The sequence below is a fragment of the Osmerus mordax genome, chromosome 9, assembly GCF_038355195.1.
Source record: "Osmerus mordax isolate fOsmMor3 chromosome 9, fOsmMor3.pri, whole genome shotgun sequence".
Classification (NCBI taxonomy): domain Eukaryota; kingdom Metazoa; phylum Chordata; class Actinopteri; order Osmeriformes; family Osmeridae; genus Osmerus; species Osmerus mordax.
In genome coordinates, this window is record NC_090058.1 from 13,927,844 (window position 1) to 13,945,789 (window position 17,946).

At 47.8% G+C, this 17,946-nt stretch overlaps 4 protein-coding genes across 5 annotated transcripts; all 4 read right to left on the minus strand.

Annotated features, from left to right (window-relative positions):
* Positions 1 to 69: 69 nt before the first annotated feature.
* On the minus strand, positions 70 to 1,013 carry LOC136949254 (probable N-acetyltransferase camello). Its single transcript, XM_067243496.1, has one exon. It carries the CDS (start codon positions 1,011 to 1,013, stop codon positions 207 to 209), a length of 807 nt encoding a protein of 268 aa, XP_067099597.1. The 3' UTR covers positions 70 to 206.
* A 115-nt stretch (positions 1,014 to 1,128) lies between these two features.
* nat8 (N-acetyltransferase 8) lies at positions 1,129 to 2,972 on the minus strand. The gene is made up of 2 exons (XM_067243497.1): positions 2,889 to 2,972; positions 1,129 to 2,038 (listed from the first exon to the last, which is right to left on the minus strand). Exon 2 carries the CDS (start codon positions 2,022 to 2,024, stop codon positions 1,359 to 1,361), a length of 666 nt encoding a protein of 221 aa, XP_067099598.1. The 5' UTR covers positions 2,025 to 2,038; positions 2,889 to 2,972; the 3' UTR covers positions 1,129 to 1,358.
* A 150-nt stretch (positions 2,973 to 3,122) lies between these two features.
* On the minus strand, positions 3,123 to 9,391 carry slc39a8 (solute carrier family 39 member 8). Its single transcript, XM_067243281.1, has 8 exons — positions 8,744 to 9,391; positions 8,068 to 8,230; positions 7,019 to 7,188; positions 6,555 to 6,677; positions 6,173 to 6,322; positions 4,590 to 4,797; positions 4,160 to 4,344; positions 3,123 to 3,924 (listed from the first exon to the last, which is right to left on the minus strand). Exons 1-8 carry the CDS (start codon positions 8,969 to 8,971, stop codon positions 3,778 to 3,780), a joined length of 1,374 nt encoding a protein of 457 aa, XP_067099382.1. The 5' UTR covers positions 8,972 to 9,391; the 3' UTR covers positions 3,123 to 3,777.
* Positions 9,392 to 9,538: 147 nt separating this feature from the next.
* On the minus strand, positions 9,539 to 17,644 carry manba (mannosidase, beta A, lysosomal). 2 transcript variants are annotated; one of them, XM_067242994.1, is made up of 17 exons: positions 17,320 to 17,644; positions 16,992 to 17,086; positions 16,798 to 16,903; positions 16,196 to 16,366; positions 15,827 to 15,950; positions 15,220 to 15,389; positions 14,778 to 14,885; positions 14,141 to 14,292; positions 13,801 to 13,918; positions 13,231 to 13,317; positions 12,940 to 13,107; positions 11,974 to 12,192; positions 11,435 to 11,599; positions 11,205 to 11,349; positions 10,863 to 11,005; positions 10,298 to 10,555; positions 9,539 to 10,134 (listed from the first exon to the last, which is right to left on the minus strand). In XM_067242994.1, the coding sequence occupies exons 1-17, from the start codon at positions 17,533 to 17,535 to the stop codon at positions 9,910 to 9,912; spliced, it is 2,670 nt and encodes an 889-aa protein (XP_067099095.1). In that variant the 5' UTR covers positions 17,536 to 17,644; the 3' UTR covers positions 9,539 to 9,909. The 2 variants fall into 2 exon arrangements, with proteins under 2 accessions (XP_067099095.1, XP_067099096.1); XM_067242995.1 differs by lacking the exon at positions 9,539 to 10,134 and having other exon boundaries at positions 10,466 to 10,594.
* Positions 17,645 to 17,946: the final 302 nt, after the last annotated feature.

Consider the following 17,946-nt stretch of genomic DNA (forward strand, 5'->3'; position numbering starts at 1 on the left):
GCCCGTGCACATGCCTGATCCTAGGCTACATAAACAGCACCGTCAATCCAAGAACATTTAATACAGAATCATTTTAATTCAGAATAGTACAACAAAATATTGGAAATAATACTGTTAAATGACAATACAAAATAAAAAAAAGAGAACAAATATAAAACTGCTTGTCATAAAGCAAATGGCATTATTTATTGACTCTTGGTGTAATGTTAATTCTCAGAATGAGCTTCCTGGCCAGCATGCACCCTGTATCCGTATTTATACACCATGAAGTTTATGAGTCTGGCCGGTAGGGAGGGCCACAAAAACTCTTCAATCTTGTGGAAGCCCATGCGGTGGTACAGCTTGTGGGCGTCTGTCTGCAGCATGGAGGTGTACAGCACTATATCCTTCACCCCACGGGCCGCAGCGAACGCCAGAGCCGTCCCACACAGCGCCATGGCGATCCCGCGACCCCTGACCTCCCTCCGAACTGATATCCTCTTCAGCTCCCAGGCTCCGGGCTGAGAGGGAGCTGGCAGGATGGCCACCGTTCCCACCACTCTCCCTTGGCTCTCGGCCACCCAGAAACAGGAGACGGCTCCTTCCTGCATGTAGCTGGCTCTCACATCCAGGAGGTCCTCTCGGAGCCCCAGCCTGATGCCTTGGTTGAAGAGGTACCTCACGCCCTCCCGCCCAGCCAGCACCAGAAGGGCTGTGGAGACACCAGCGAAGGAGAGGGACCCGGACAGGGAGCTGACGCCCCACAGGAAGACAAGCAGGGCCAGCTGCACCCAGGTCTGTCTGAGGGTCTGGATGCACACAGCGTTGAGATGCTCCCCAAACCCTGTGGAGTACACCTCCCTGACCTCGTCATAGTCCTCATCCTGGAACACACGGATCAGAGGAGGGGACATCACTCTGGGGGCCCTGGAAGAAGAAAACAGCTCACTAGCATCACACACACACACACACACCATCAAACCAGAGGTTTCATGAGGCTGGCTCTGTTTCCTGTTGACGGTACAAACATCCATTTAACTGACCTTGAGTAACAAACATAAAACAGCAGGCAAATTGCGCGTTCCTGAGACAGACAATCTCAGGAAGTAAAACAACAATGGCTTTCATCTCCACTCAGTTGGACATAACAACAAAATACAGACCGAATACTTCACACTTTATTCAAAATAACATACATAATGCATCAGTACAGTTAATAAGTCAGTAAAACATATTAAATGCCTCTATTGTATTCAGTTTAGTATATCCGCTTAGGCAGAGCGTAGTTAACATGATGTTTACAGGTCTGTCTGTAAATACGCCCAGAGGCTGGGGATACAGCGAGGAATGCAACGTCAAAGTCCGCCCATCACCTTGCATCAGTCCTGTTTCTGCAAATCCAGTCTGTACTCGATCAGGGAGAAGTTTGTGATTTTGGCCACAAGCTCGGGAATGACGAACTCCCTGACCTTGGTGTAGCCCATGTGCTCGTACAGCCTCTGAGCATCCGTCTGCACCACCGAGGTGTACAGGAGCACCGCGGGGAAGCCGCGCTCCTGGGTAAACTCTGCTACCGTCCGGCACAGCGCCTTGGCGATGCCCCGGCCACGGTGCGTACGGAGGACCGACATGCGCTTCAGCTCCAGACATCCGGGCTCCCTCTCCGCCGGCAGGCATGCCACGGTGCCCACCACCCGGCCCTCCCACTCCACCACCCAGAAGCACGAGTTCTTCTGCTCCAGGTAGGTCTCCTGAATGTGGTTGAGGTCCTTTCTGAGTGAGGTGTCGATGTAGCTGGTGAACAGGTAGCCCACCAGCTGCCTGGCGCCCGCCAGCAGGAGAGTGACAGCCATCACAGGCAGCATAATGGACCGGGAGCTGGCCAGCAGAGCGCAGAACACACACATCATCACCATCTGGGTGAGGGGCTGCTTCAGCAGGTGCATGAAGGACGAGGGAACGTGCTCGCTCATGCCCAGCGTGAAGATCTCCTTCACGGCTTCCTCATCATCCTTCTGATACTTCCGGATCTGGAAAGCAGCCATGATGTGGCTCTGACCTTCAGTGCAAAGACAAAAATAAGGGCTGGTGTTTCCTAAATAGGGTGGGGAAGAGCTACTCTTTCAACACATATGGACCCTGCAAACACTTCGGGGGCTGACTATAGCATGGTGGAGCATTAGGAAAACTATAGAATTTAGAAACATTTACAGATGATAAGCAATAAAACACCTCCATTGACTTTAGGCCAACTTTAAGGTAAAGAGGAACCCTTATGGTTAGCCTAGAATTTGAGCCATTGATAAATTGCTAGCCAGTTTTAGATGACAAAGTTGACGACTACTGGATATCTTTACTAAACAAATTAATTAAAACACATTCAATTTGTAATTATATTGTATTTCGATGTATTGCATTGGGGATAGCAAGGTGCTTTCATTATTTCACGTGTGCCTAAAGACAGTATGTCAATGACCTTAGTTTCATGAATGTCGTGAGACCTTATCTATTCGCCAGTAATTCATTAAAAGGTGCTCTACCATTTTAGCTAGCGATTAGCTAGCTAGTGTGGATAGATTATAAGTAAACTCTAGTGGCTAGCTAACTAGTTCGCTAACGTCTAGTAGTGTAGACAAAAACACCTTAAAATCATAGCCCAATGACTACTGATAACTAACTTTTGTTACATTTTCTTATTTCAAATTAGATAGCGCAGTTTAATAGATTGATCCATCATAATCCCTTAACTTTGTCGGTAGGCTAACCAGCTACTACTAGCATAGAGCTAGAGCTAATTGTATGTGTTGAACTCAAACCATTCAAATTAATGTCAGAACACGCAACAACAAAATCAATTCATAGACCACGATCGCTAAGATAGCTTTGTTTGATGTCATTCGTATACTTACCGGAATGTAACAGTAGGCCTACCCGGGAAGAGATGAGCAGTTGTGTGTTGTGATGTAACTAGTCAGTTTTGCGGCTAGAGCTACTGTAGCTGATATGCGTCCTATTCCCAAACGGTCTCCTCCCATTTCTCCTACGTTTTCTTATATACTTTATATATTATTAAGTGGGTGTTTCCGGCAAATTCATACAAATAAAAATAAATACATCATACACAGAAATAAAATTATGACGCAGACAGATATGCTCAGTTTATTTTGGGGAAAGGGAGATGACAAGATCACATAAGAGGTAACGACTTTAGGAAAGGTAATGCAGCTCTAAAACAACTCGTGATCAGTAATTTCCTGCTCCCTGTGAGTGGGGCGGTAATAAAAGTGCACATGGGTGATTGAAGCTTAAGACACTACAAATGACAAACAGCGATAGTTTTGATGTTAAACAGATCAATCTTGGCACCCTACCATAATCTAAAGCAAATGGGGTTGTTGCTCAAATATATAGGCTATATTTTTTTATCTATCAAGATGAATTCATAATAAAAGTGCAGAATGGACTAAAGACAGGCATGCTCACAAAGCTCCTACACTGTAGAGACTGACAATAATTTATTCAAAACGTCTTCTAAAATACATTGTTGACACAATTAACATCCAGTGATTGTATTTAATATTTTCCCTTTTAAGACTAATAGGACAACTATTGAAATCGTTTTTTAAACTATTCAATTTTTGTACAAGAGAAGCAGTTTATATTCAGTCCTGCTAATCTCAAATTTGTGCAGAAGCAGTTCACTTGCATCTTGTTAAAATCTTTTCTCTCTCCGTTTCTCTCTCTTTCTCTCTCTTTCTCTCTCTTTCTCTCTCTTTCTCTCTCTTTCTCTGTCTGTCTTCAGCCCAGGTTGATATCACCAGCAAACATGGTGATCAGCAGAATGATGGCAAATCCTGTCAGGAGGCCTGCATTCTGGATGAGGAAGAAGATGACTTTATTCAAAGTCCCCTCCTGCTCATTCAAGATGCTGTTCATCTCAGGAAACTGAAAGAGAAATGGAAACATCAGCTCGATACCATTAGCATAAAAGCACGTTCATTTCCAGATGGCATCAACTGAACATTGCTCAACTGTCAGGGAGAGTGAAGCTGTGGCACCCTTGAGTGAAACAGTTGTGATAATATAAACTACAATCAAATGCTATGCTGTGATAATTAACAGCCCGTCCTGTCTACTAGCGTGATAAAACCTCTAACAGCCGACTCCCAGGCCCCCTCACCATGTCTGCTAGAGAGATGTAGAGGAACATTCCGCCAGCAATGGCGAAGATGGCGTTGGGGGCGAAGTTGCTGCCAAGAAGGATCCCGAAAGCGAGGCCAAAATAGCAGGACATGGCAGACAGCATGTTGAAGAAGATGGCCTGGGGGATACTCATACCAGCATTCAGCAGTATGACAAAGTCACCTGCAGGGGGCGGTAGAGGGGGCAGCAGAGTCACAGACAATTATGATTGTGACGAGAAGATGCCTGTAGTTCAACCTATCGATGACATCATCCATCGAAAGGGACTTCGGAAATCTATATGTGTAGGAACGTGGGTGAAAAACCACTGCACGTCATCCTGTGAAATATACACATTAGAAACCCAACATAGTGATGGGCCACACAGGAAGAGGGATAGTTTAGTTCAGAGTAATCTGGTCTCTTACCCAACTCATGAGGGAACTCCTCACACACTATGGCGATGGAGGTACTGAACCCAGCCAGCAAGGACACTGTGAACGAGGCCCCGATGGCCAAGCCGTCAATGAAGTTGTGCAGAGCATCACTCAGGGTGATCATCCAGGCCACGGTCTTGATGTTGGCGATGCGCTGTCCCCGGAGCCAGTGGCACATCACATTAGGCACCTGCACCTCCTGCAAGGTCAACCTCACAGAGGAGGGAGAGAGATATGAGAAATGTAGACCTCACAGAGGAGAGAGATGAGGGGTGTAGACCTCACAGAGGAGAGGTATGAGGGGTGCAGACCTCACAGAGGAGAGAGATGAGGGGTGTAGATCTCACAGAGGAGGGAGATGAGGGGTGTAGATCTCACAGAGGAGAGAGATGAGGGGTGTAGATCTCACAGAGGAGAGAGATGAGGGGTGTAGATCTCACAGAGGAGAGAGATGAGGGGTGTAGATCTCACAGAGGAGAGAGAGATATGAGGGGTGTAGATCTCACAGAGGATAGATATGAGAGTTGCAGGCACAGGGAAACAGTGAGCGTCACATGATAAAAACCAAACAAGAATGAATATATTTGTCTTTGTTTTTATACCTGCAAACAGAGAAAACTAAACATTCGGTACAGTACGTGTAGTCTTAGTAATGTGTGGCTGCTTCACAGCATACCCAGCAGCAACAAACCAGACCATTATTAGCCTGTCCAGAACAGGGAGTCTTTGTCTAATAGTGAGACAATTCCAGTGTTCATCAGGAAGGCAGGATTTGCGGGCCCTGCTGGTCGCTCTTCTCGGACCTGGGTCACAACGCTACGTCTATCTGCTTACTGTCTTTGATCCTCCAACAGAGCCAGACTCACAGGAAAATCAATGTTAAACATTAACACAATTTTCTTCAGAATCTCAGGTAAGGTCACAGATAAAAGCTCCATAAATAACTCTGGGCTAATGAATAAACTTGAGTCTGAGGTTTGGATAAAGTTATTGTGATTCAAAGAAATACACGTCAGCTGTTTCGCAGATTATTTCTTTATTATTTCCTTTTAATGTCTTAAAACCGGGACTGAATTGCCTGAGACATGTACTGTAGGTGCTCGGATATCTTTGTATCCGGATGTAACAGTACCAGAGGTGCAGTCTACGTGGTTCTCTGCACAGGCAATAAGGCCACTAGGACTTCCTGCATGGCCGCTGTAACACGAGCGGTGATACATGGGTAGCGGGTGGTAAGCGGAGAAGGGGGGGGGGCTGAGTTGACAGCATGCCCACTATACCAGACTTCACCACTGAATAGTACTCTGTCTCTCCATAACATAATTGCACTGGTCTTTACAATAGAGTGTTATGTTCCTCCCTGTTCCTGTTTAGCTTCAGCAATATGCTAGCAGAAACCGGCTAGTTCAACTAATGTCCAGCTCATGAAGATTTACATGTATTAATTAGTCAAGATAATCAATGACCAGGACAGTATTTCAGTAGTTACCGCTAAGGAGTGGTCTGTATTAACCAGGCACAGTGTAACGGTAACATCCTCTCGTGAACGATGTGCCCATGGTCGTAACAGGTACCTGTGGAGTGTCATTCAACGGAGGCAGGCTCATACTACTCTCCTCAGCGCTGATGGTGCTGATGTTGGCCAGAGTGATGCATTCCTTCTTCACCTCCAGGTCTCCGTTCAGCTGGAATGGGTCTGCAGGGGCAGAGGGGCCGTGGCCATGCTGGAGGAAAACAAAAACAAATGTTTAAGACATTTTGGGGGGGAATTTCTGCTTTATTGGGATATACAGTTAATAATGACATGAAATGTCAGGGAGAGAGAAAGAGGGGAAGACATGACAGAAACGACCTGGTCTGGATTCAAACCCAGGCCCCTGTGTCGATGAAGAGGTGGACAGATAAGATGTTCATGTTGTCTGTGAACCGAACTGTGCCAGGATGCCACGTAATTACCTCATGGTCTACCCGAAGCGCCATCTTCAAGACTTTCTCTGTGACGTACAGCAGGTAAAACCCTCCAAATATCCCGATGGCATTCAGCACGTAGTTATCAGTTTTGGGATCAAACCCTAGCGCCTGAGGAGATAGGAATGTAGCGGTGAGGTGGAGTGAGGGGGATGTAGGGGTGAGGGGGCGTGGGGAGGTGGGATGAGCGGAGGTTGTAGGGGTTAGGGGGCGTGGGGAGGTGGGATGAGGGGAGGATGTAGGGGTGAGGGGAGGTGGGGTGAGGGGGATGTACAGGTGAGGGGAGAGGGGGCGTGGGGAGGTGGGATGAGGGGAGGTTGGGATGAGGGGAGGATGTAGGGGTGAGGGGAGGTGGAGTGAGGTGGGGCAGAGGAGATGGGGGCCACACGGCATCATTCCAGTGTCAGTACATGGAGGAGCACGTCGCACCACCCGAAGAAGCTTGAACAGACCTCTGGAATGAGCTGCAGCACAGCGTTGGAGAACAGGGTCCCGATGGCCAGGCCGATGAAGTAGGTGAGCACCTTGGGGAAGTAGGGCTTCTTGGTGGAGGGCATGAGCAGCAGGCCCAGCAGGGAAGCCAGGTTGATCACAGTGACAGCCAGGAAGCCGTACCCCCACACTAAAGGGGAGGCAGGGACACAGGACAGCCCCTCATGGTTACATCATACCACTCACAGGACTGAGAATGACTAACGCAGCTTCAGAATACATGACACTTCAAACATTTCTTTCGCAAATGTTTTTATCTCAAAGCAACCTTCGATGTACAAATATGGCTGATAGTAAGTACAGCTGTTTACTGAGGACCAGAAATGCAGTGTTGTATCCTGACCGGATCACATGATAAGATAAATTATACTGTTATTAATCAGCATTATCAAAATCTGTCTAAAGCAGTCTTAGCCTAACGGAAAGGTGAGATAACAATCTTATCTGATATGGTCATATATATTATTACTATATTTGTATTAATAATGTTATCAGACCGGAGACAATTCTACATTTTGACAACTTAATAGCATGGCCCCTTGACCCCCTTAAATAACTTTTCTCTGGAATGTGTCTGTGAGAGCTGTCATCAGCAGTGCATGTGTGTGTGTGTGTGTATGTGTGTACGCATATCCCCTCTCAACTGTTAGGAGGGAGTTTTTCCTCTCTCTCAGCACAGATAACCATCTCATTCCCTGGTTCTGTGGCCCTTTCCACCAGGACATAATGAGAGCTTGTTAGAGGCAGGGCCTCGGGGTCAGACAGCACAGGTGCTCCCAGCTCTGTGCAGCAGCAACCTTCTCCTCACAGCTCTTATGCACCTGCAAAGTCTCTGTGTGTAGCTCAGTGGTAGTACTGGGCTGCATATCTGGAGGCTACAGGTTCGAATACCCCCTGTACGCTGCTTTGGATAAAAGGGTCCGCTAAATGAACACATTATTTGTGACACTGTAACTATCTAGCATTTGTAAAGAGAATGCTGTATGAATGCGATCATCTGTTAACTCACCAAGGTAGTCCACAGGCTTGACAGAAGTTGTGATGGTGTATGGACATGAGGGTAGCACTACTTGTGTCAACACAGCTGGACAGATCTTCTCCAGATGCTGCACTGTCAGCTGACTGACATTGCTGAACCCATAGTGAGACAAGATCTGCCCCATTGAGGGACACTGAGGACAGGGAGAGGAAGACCAGGATGACCCAAGACCTCAGAATCTTCAGCAGCTTTGGATCATCATTCTTTATATGATGATCCATTACACGAAGGAATTATATGAAGGCATTATATGATGCCTTCAGCAGCTTGGATCATCATTATAAATTAGTAATTTTGTTCAGAGTTTGATTTCAGGGATTTCTTTCATTTTAAATAAAAACTTAAAAGTAATGAAAATTACGAGGAAAAAGTGTGGTCAGGTTATTTTAGTTGGAAAGATGTTTAGATAAAATTGTTTCGTCATAAATAAAATGTATATATTAAGATATAGAATGATAAAGTACTTGAGTAGCCGGACGGATAATGCCAGAGGGAAAACATGGTGAGAAGTGTGAAAACATAGTAGAAGAGGTAAGTGTAGAATATAGAAATATAGGCTATATATATATATTTCTATATTAAAAGTAAAATTAGAGTGAACTTGAAAGACGGTTGCATAGGCTAAGAAATGTGATAGATATCATACCTTAGAATTTACCAGAGGATTTTCGTCATGAACTATTAATTCTGATCTTCTGGCTGAAATAAGTTGGAGAAAGTTTTGCAAATTGTCTGTTGAAATTGAACTATTTTTACCGTAAAAAAGCAAAATGTCCTCTAAAAATACTTTCCCATCTTGTTCACTTGCATCGGTGGCACGAGACTCCGAGGTAAATAGTAAAACGCATGCAACTATATACTTAAAGTTATTCATATTTTAAAAAAGTCGCCCATCGGGTTGTGCATGTGCTGTTTGAGTAGTCTTCAGATTGTCTCTCGCTTTTTAAATAGTTAATTTGGCAACAAAAAAAAGTTTTCCACAAGTTACAACCTACTTATGACTGTTTTATGATCCATTATTAAATTATGCTATCTAACGTTCACGTCAATATTTGAGAGTCCAATGCAACACGATCGACTGTTCCGGATATTACATGAAGTAATACTAAGAGAATACTATCAATAGCGGCAGAGATTAGCGAACGCCCAAATGGTTCAAAGATCACCCGTTTACCCAAGGGTTTCCAGCTTGAAGGTGTCCAGAGCACATGTAAGTCGATCACTTTCTCAATGGTTTGTTTGTGCGACTGACTCAGTGTTACAGCGTGCTTATACTAGCCTACCTAAGTAAGAACAGAGCAGAATAGTGATTTTCACACAGAGTAAGCATGCCTTTTAACGAGGAACAGGCCATGTTCGGCCCAGAGTGACCTTAAAGTAACATTTTACCTTGAACCCGATTTGCCTGTATTTTGTATTTAAAAGTGAAAAACATCAGTAGGCCTAACTGTGTTACATCAATATGTGAACTTGTTTTCCAAGTTAACAGCTGGTTTCTTTCTGCCCCCCTGTGGTCGCTACAAACCCAGTATCCAATAAACTCAGTGGTAATAAAAGCGTAATATTTCACTCACATTCAATACTTTTAAACTTTTTGTTATATACAAATTTATAATGAAAAAATATAAAAAATTTATTATGACCAAAACAAATATTCAAAAACCACTGTGATACACAGCGAAATTATCAATCATAAAAAGAAAGAATTTACCACAATTGATGATCCCTAATCCTCAATTTCAGTTCCTGACAGAAATCAACTCAGGGCAAAGGTCATTAGATCCGCTCCTCTGAACATTCCTGAACATCCCGTCAGTACAGGTCTCTCAGGGTGGTGATGACGAGGGCGCGGGCCAGGTCTGCGGCGCTCGTGGGCTCCCAGGGGAAGAAGTGCACCACGGTTTCCCTGGTGACCATGAGGAAGCCGTTGGAGCTGAAGCGGCCCAGGATGGCGCCCACGTCCAGCCACACGTACGGGGCCACGGCGAGGGACCGGAGGGTCACCACGAAGCCCTCCCTGTCCTGCTGGACCACCGCCTGGACAGGAAGGGGCGCTACATCACTCATACATCACTTATATTCAAACACGTGTAACTACAGTTATACAGCTCATACTAAAGAGGTACCACACAAGAGAAAGAGGGAGAGACACAGAGACCTTGACCTTGACAGGGTCAAGGTCAGGGGTCAGGGCACTCACCGTAATGTTGGGGGCCTGCAGACAGAGGGCGTCTTTGGGGGAGCTGAGGAACAGGTGGTTGAGGGGTCCCTGCGGCCCCTGGGCATCCTGCAGCTGGAAGGTGACAAGGCAGGAGAGACGACTGCACCGCCCACATCCGGCTAGCAGGCCAGCGATTGGCTGCTTAAAGATGGCGCTGGCACTCCCACCTCTCACGAGAGCTTCGCTGGATTTCAGAGCGCACACGGGATCCTGGCTGCTCCAGGCATACACCGACACCTGGATAACCAACGGCTACAGCTGAGTTGTGGTGTTTTGCTTTGTGTTGCGGAGAGACCATTGGACAGGGTTAACTGTAGAGCATGATGTATTCATCACTGCATTGTCTGATCATCACCATGATTCAATAATCGTGGCATTGTTGCACTGGTGTCTGGTAAAACTACATTCCGTTCCTTGGGAATTACCACTAAAATACAGTTAGAACGATGCACTTCTGGCCAATCATCTGCTGTCCTTCCAGTACTGATGCAGTCTTTGTCTCTTTCGAGGGTAGTGTTAGGTGTAAGGCAGAGCAGGGGCCTACCACAGCATGGAGGAGGAGGTCTGTACTCAGGTCAGACACAGCGTAGATGATCAGAGCTCCCTCATCCTCAAACCCCACAGCCACCACAGGGGCAAAGAAGCCCTGGGCAAAATAGTGCAGCATCTTCCACTTGGAGGAAAACTCTGGAATAAGAGGAGGTCCATAGGTGTCATTCCAACTGCATTTAGTAAGTTACAAACTCTATACCTAAACCAGGCTCTTTTAACCCTGCTCTGCCCTCCTGTAGATTTACACTCCAGCCCTAATCTAGCACCAATAAATGTAATTCCGAATTAATTTAGTGTTTCTTCCTAAACCTGTGTGTGTGTGTGTGTGTCATACCTATAGAGGACCAGGAGGGCGCCTGCCAGATGTCATTGAGCTGCCAGTAGAGGGCTCCCATGGTGTGACCTTTGCCCTCGACGATCTCACTCCGACTCCGCCGATAAAACTCTGTCTGAGTCTTCACACACTGGGCCTGCATGACCTGGAAACGCAACCCTTAACTGAAATCAAATCTGTGTGTGTGTGTGTGTTTGTGACCAGTCGGTGTGAGGGTAAGTGTGTATCACCTGCGTGAGGTAGAGGGTATGTCTGTAGTTCTGGGCTGGGTCGGAGGAGTTGGGCAGGTGGAAGTGGAGCGCTGCCTGCTGCAGCATCTGCTGGTTGCCCCCGTCGTGGTGCTGCCGGTGGGAGGAGAACCTGCTGCGGTAGCTCCAGTCCTCGGCCACGGACGCCTGGGGAGGAGGTGTCACAGGGCTGACTCGCGCACCCAACCACCCCCTCTTAGAAACACCTCAACTACGCCACCCCCCAAAAAACCTAGCCATTCAACGGTGTGGGTGGGCAGTGTTTATACTGAGTTTAACCAGTTCAGCTGGGATGCACCAGCACACTGCTCCAACGCCACCCAACAGACCAACGTTCTAACACTGATCTAACATCTTTTAAGACTGTTGGGAGACATTCTTCGACATAACTGTCAAAGCAAACTCGACAACAGCCAAACCAAAGGCCCCACCCGGTAACGTTTAATAACAATAACAATCATGTGTTCCTTTAGTTGGTTGTTTTCTGCCCGGCCGGGAGCCGGATATCCCAGTTTTGGTACCTCCTGCAGGGTGGAGAAGGAGGGCCAGGACTGGAAGCCGTACTCGGAGGCGAAGCGCGTGCGAGGGAAGGTTCTCCAGTCCCAGCAGTCCTGGGTGTAGCTGTAGTAGTGGGTGTCTCCGTAGCGAGGGTCGTAGGGGTCGGCTGCCACCCAGCCCTCCTGCTGGGACTCTGCACCGTTGGTGGGACTGGACACCAAGAACGGTCGGCTGCGGTCCTCCTGGGCGGGGACAGTCGCATCTTACTAACAACCTTATTATAAACAATAACACATAGTGTTTCCTGTTGACATAAAAGACATGTTTTCGTTTAGCAGATGCTTTTGCTAAAGCGACGTACAGGGAACCTTTTAACCTGCGACCTCTTGATCTGCAGTCAAACGCATTACCACTGAGCTTCCACCTCATTAACCCTGCAGCCTTCTGAATCCAGTCACCCCAGTTAGCTGGTTACTGGTCGGCCGCAGAGGTACTCTATTGTGCCAGCAGGTCTTGGTTCACTCTGTCACCAGACCATAGAACTATCATTAGGTAGACCAAGCTTCAAAGCTGGTTGAAGATGGTGTCCCGTTAGACTCTATGGCAGGTGACTCAGGGGCGCAACTTCTGTCTCATAGTGTCTCGCCATGCTCCTGGCCTCATCACAGGTCTATACCGTACTTGAAGTAGGCAACAAAATAAAAAGGGTGCTAGTTTCCCCATTTTTGGGCTTGTTTAAAACGAATTGGTCTTATACTTATTCGATGAAAAAGCTATGATTTGAGCCAGGTTTGAGAAGCGTGAAAACCTCATCGGGGAAGATAGTTTGGGATCATATTTCCAATCGCACTCGTACGCTTGTACGCGTCGAAAAGGCCTCGAACACAATCTCACATGCTCGACAGATCCCAGCAGCGTTTGATCACATCCATGTGATTAGAACCTAAAAAAAAACATCCAGCTGGATCCTGCCCCCGCGAGGGCCTCACCTCCAGCACCACGGCCCGGATGTTGTCCACGTACAGGGAGACGTAGTCCCTCAGGTAGCGAGGGCGCTGGGAGGCAGGGATGCCGAACCAGTCGGTGGCCAGCGCCGCCTCGTTCTCGTTGTTCCCGCTCCACACCACGACGGAGGGGTGGGACTTCAAACGCCTCACCTTGACCATGAAACAGGAAGTCACGCGGACGACGAGGGGCACCAGACGGGGTGTGACCCGCCATATTTGAAGAGCTACTCAAATGAGGGGGAGTCCTAACTGATCCGGAAGCTTCCAGCTGACCTGCTGGAGAACCTCTTCTCTCACGGTCTGGATGAAGTCGGGCTCCGTGGGGTACAGGGCACAGGCGAACATCAAGTCCTGCCACACCTGGAGACACACACACCGTACTGCCTATAATCACAATAATAATCATAATAATTATGTATTTAGCAGACGCTTTTATCCAAAGTGACATGCAAGGGGGTATATGAACTGGGGTTGTGGGTCCGAACAGCCAGAAAAGAATGCTGACTCGTCCACTGCAAAATGCTACCAGATGTAGGAGGACATCTTGTATTAAACCTACTATATACTGGGACGTTATGAATCTTTCTGTCATGTGAAACAGTATGGTAGTATGGTTACTGTCATGTGACACAGTATGGTAGTATGGTTACTTTCATGTGACACAGTATGGTAGTATGGTTACTTTCATGTGAAACAGCATGGTTACTGTCGTGTGAAACAGTATGGTAGTATGGTTACTGTCATGTGACACAGTATGGTAGTTAATTACTGTCGTGTGAAACAGTATGGTAGTGTGGTTACTGAGCTGCAGTTTGCAGCATCACTCAGGTAAACAGACGTTACCATGACGCCCAGCTCATCACAGGTGCTGTAGAACACGTCCTGCTCGTACACTCCCCCGCCCCACACCCGGACGGCGTTCATGTTAGCATCCACCGCAGACTGCAGCAGGTTCTTAATACTTCAACACAAAACAGACAGCTAGTCAGTATCAACCAAAGCCAGTTTCACTTCGATATTACAGGATGTAAGTCGATAGCATCCCGACTATTCCAAATTGAGCATGACAAATATTCCAAACATTTCACATCGATGAGAATATCTTTTCTGACAAATGTCCTAGTGACAAAGTGTGAAGGTGGTTGTGGACGACTGTCTCAGTAAACACATTGTAAGCCCTCACACTGCCGGGGTCACCCGGTCCTGCAGGGCGTGGGCCGGGATCCAGTTGGACCCCTTCAGGAAGATGGGCTTCCTGTTGACCCGGAAGTAGAAGCTCAGCCCGGACGAGCCAGTGATAGGTTCCTGAACCAGCTCCACGGTCCGGAAGTACACCTGCCGATTGGACAGGGAAACAGAACGTTTTCTGATGCAACGGATGAAGGAAAAACACATTTCTGTTTGACATTTATTCATTTAGTCAATGCTTTTTTTATCCAAGGTGACATAGAATAGTGCACATAGTCGGTACAGTAGATCATTAAGGATCAAAAGACAGATAAATAAACACTCAAAAGGTCTCTCTAAGGTATTCCCCTTAGAGAGAGGGGAGTCAGAGAGAGAGGAGAGGTGGAGGGGAGAGGAGAGGGGAGAGAGGTGGAGGGGAGAGGTGGAGAGGAGCGAGGGGAGGAGGAGAGGTGGAGGGGAGAGAGTGGAGAGGAGGGGAGAGAGGTGGAGGGGAGAGGTGGAGAGGAGCGAGGGGAGGAGGAGAGGTGGAGGGGAGAGGTGGAGAGGAGCGAGGGGAGGAGGAGAGGTGGAGGGGAGAGAGTGGAGGGGAGGGAGGGGAGGAGGAGAGAGACAGGAGAGGTGTGAGCCCTGACCTGTGTGTCTGCTCTGAGGCTGAGCGAGCCAAGCAGCCCAGCGACTCTCAGCAGGTATGACGGCTGGCCGCCATGTCCATTAGGCCACCACAACTTCACGTCTGTACTCTACAACACACAGAAACAAGCATAAAGGCACTGACTAGAATAAGCATGACAGATTTACATGTAGTTCATTTAGCAGAGACTTATGTCCAACGCAACATACAAATAGCGCATAATCAAAGAACAACAGAAAATCAAGGATCAGAAGTGCATCATTCTAACAGTACTTCAGAGGTCAGAGTCAAGGAACAGTCTGTATCTACCAGGCTCAGTGCACAGTAACAACATCTCAGCTGCCAGGCACACCCAACTACAGTGTAGCAGTAACATCTCAATGACAGTACTTGTGTAACAGATTCACTTTGCCCTGACCCAAAGCCAGGCTGGCCTGTCTCACCCGGTCTAGGTGGAGGACGAGCGTGCGCTTGGTGTGGCCTGCAGAGAACACTGCCGGGAACGCCTGCATGGTTCCCAGCTCAGGAAGGGAAAGAGTTACGTTCCCCTTCACAGCCTCCACAGCATCGACACACAGCTCCACCTCCACGGCCCACTGGGACAGGGAGGCATCTGAGAGGAACGGAGAGACTCGAGTCAGGGGGGGGGGGGGGGGGTGAGCGGGTCCTGACAAACTACTATCTATACTGTAGGAGGGATGCGAACGCTCTAACCAACTACATCTATAGTGTAGGAGGATCTAGAGGGGGAGATGAAGTGGAGGAGAGCTAGAGGAGAGGTGGAGGAGAGGGGGAGGTGAGGGTGAGGAGAGGGGGAGGTGAGGGTGAGGAGAGGGGGAGGTGAGGAAGGAGAAGTGGAGGGGAGGGGGAGGAGAGGAAGGAGAGGGGGAGGAGAGGTGGAGAGGAAGGAGAGGGGGAGGAGAGGGGGAAGTGAGGAAGGAGAAGTGGAGGGGAGGGGGAGGAGAGGTGGAGAGGAAGGAGAGGGGGAGGAGAGGGAGAAGTGAGGTAAGAGAAGGGGGTGAGAGGGTGAGGAGAGGGAGGAGAGCGTACCGTAGACAGGGACGGAGGAGAGATGGACCAGCCTCAGGACATCGTAGGCCTCCAGGCGCACCTCCTTCCACAGGCCCAGGGTGGGGAGCGACGGCCCCCAGTCCCAGCTGAAGGAGCTCTGGGCCTGGGGAACATGCACACAGGAGAGGGGCACGACTGCTTCTGTAGCACATTCTCCAGCTGGAGATTTTAGGAATATGTGTGTGTGTGTTGGCATTCAAACAACAGCAGGTCACATTGTTTTCATAGATGTGTGTGTGTGTGTGTGTGACTGTGTGTGTGCACAGTGTGCCCGATACTCCTGTGCACTAAAGCCGCATATCACCTGTATACGACATCTGAACTTATCAACTAGCCGAACCCACTCACCTTCCTGATAAAGTTGACGTGGCACTCGCCCTGCTGAACCTCAGGAGGGCAGTCTGGGGGCACGCGGTAGGCGGAAGCCTGGCTCCGCCCAGCCGCGTACAGCACCGGGGACAGCAGCCGCACCTCCAGAACATTCTCCCCCTCCAGCAGCACCTCTGACACACGCAGATCCTGCAAACACACACGCAGGGCGCTTAGGGCTCCAACGTTGTCAGGTGTCTTGTTTGTAATGTTATGTACGTTTAGCAATTCCTGGTATGTTACTTTCAGATACTGCCATCCAATGTGAAGAATAGGGGGGGTTGGGTTGAATCATTGGACGGTAGTCAAGTGCCTTAGCCCAGAGTGGCATCAGGTTTCTAATTGAGGTGGGGCTTGTGATATCAGGTTCATGGTGGGATGGAGGAGAAAGGGGCGGGCAATTAGTTTCACTCCTCAACCCATCTGGGGGACCCAAAGTGAGGACCACAAACAGTTTGGGGCTTTTTAAATGTAGAGTCCTGCAGAATTACAGGGTGGGGTGTGCACCTTCTGCTCTAGGAAGCCTTATAAAACAATAATTCTGTGAAATGAGATGATAACTCGGTTTGGTTTGGGCTTACATATCGGCGAAACATGTTGTCCGTCTTGCCAACTGTGATTCCATTGACAGTTATGGAAGCCACTGTGTCCACTCCCTCAAAAACAAGGTGTACTTCCTGTTTAGCCCTGAGAGAGAGAAAACATCACAGGCTTTCACCCTGTGGAAAACACATAACTACTGTTCATAGGTGAAGTCAAGTCCAGTATTAATGACCTTAGCGATGGTGGCACCAAGAAGGTTGTAGTGTATGTCCAGTTCTCCAGCGCTATCCACTTGTACGCCACATCGTTGAATCTGAAGTATGGATCCTGTCAGATTGAGAGTGAGAGGTGTTTGGGTGATCACATGAAGAACCACATGACAAGGTAAGCATTTGTAAAACACTATCTTTGTTAGCCCGTTATGGGATTACAATATGCTTTTAGAATGCCATCCCAGTCTAATAGCCTGGTCACGCGGTTACGTCTCGGGACAGGTTGACATCGCAGGGTAACTAGCAGACCTTGTTTGTTATCTCCGCGAGGTCTTCGGCCGTACCTACCTTTATCATCCCCTGTCGCAGCAAAGCGGAATGAACACATCCCGGCACCGTTGCAGTAAGCGACACGGTCCCGTTGGAGTTCTTTAGTGTCCATTTGCCATTCAGAATAAGTTTGTCAGCCTCCGGTCGTGTGACATTGTATCCACACAACACACGGAAACACCACGCGCAGTAAAGACAAACAAAAATGTTTCCTGTATTTCTAAGCGCAATCATATTGTGAAAGATGCTATATTAAGGTTGTCCCCGCGTCTCAAGTTAGCATAATCCTGTACTGAACGAAGTAATGTTTCACTTTTCTGCGGTTCCTTGTCTACTGTATACAGATACCCATAGCTCGCGTTGTCGATCATGTGACACCCCAGAGCGTGCACGGGGCAAAGCAACACATTTCACTCAGTCTGCCGGGAAAATTCAAAAGTCAGAACCTTTCTTCAGCAAGAAAATATCTGCCCTGGAAATGCAGTCGATAATTTTCATCTCACATTCCACAATCTAATGAAATGCACAGAAATTTTAATGTTAGAAATATGCACTTCTGAAACATGAATTTCTGTTAAACTTTCTCTGTGCACTATTATATCTGACCTGGATAAAAGCTTCCAGTATAATTAAATAAAATGCAAT

Bases quoted from the DNA above. Each gene is read 5' to 3' on its own strand.
- LOC136949254 (XM_067243496.1), bottom strand. From the start codon at position 1,013: ATGGATGTTTGTACCGTCAACAGGAAACAGAGCCAGCCTCATGAAACC.
- nat8 (XM_067243497.1), bottom strand. From the start codon at position 2,024: ATGGCTGCTTTCCAGATCCGGAAGTATCAGAAGGATGATGAGGAAGCC.
- slc39a8 (XM_067243281.1), bottom strand. From the start codon at position 8,971: ATGAATAACTTTAAGTATATAGTTGCATGCGTTTTACTATTTACCTCG. The intron at 6,678-7,018 runs GTCTGTTCAAGC...CTATCTCCTCAG, and splicing joins TGCTGCAGCTCATTCCAGAG to GCGCTAGGGTTTGATCCCAA. The intron at 4,798-6,172 runs GTACCTGTTACG...TTGACCTTGCAG, and splicing joins CGTTGAATGACACTCCACAG to GAGGTGCAGGTGCCTAATGT.
- manba (XM_067242994.1), bottom strand. From the start codon at position 17,535: ATGATTGCGCTTAGAAATACAGGAAACATTTTTGTTTGTCTTTACTGC. The intron at 13,919-14,140 runs GTGAGGGCTTAC...TTTGTGTTGAAG, and splicing joins GACCGGGTGACCCCGGCAGT to TATTAAGAACCTGCTGCAGT. The intron at 11,006-11,204 runs GTATGACACACA...CTCTTATTCCAG, and splicing joins GCCCTCCTGGTCCTCTATAG to AGTTTTCCTCCAAGTGGAAG.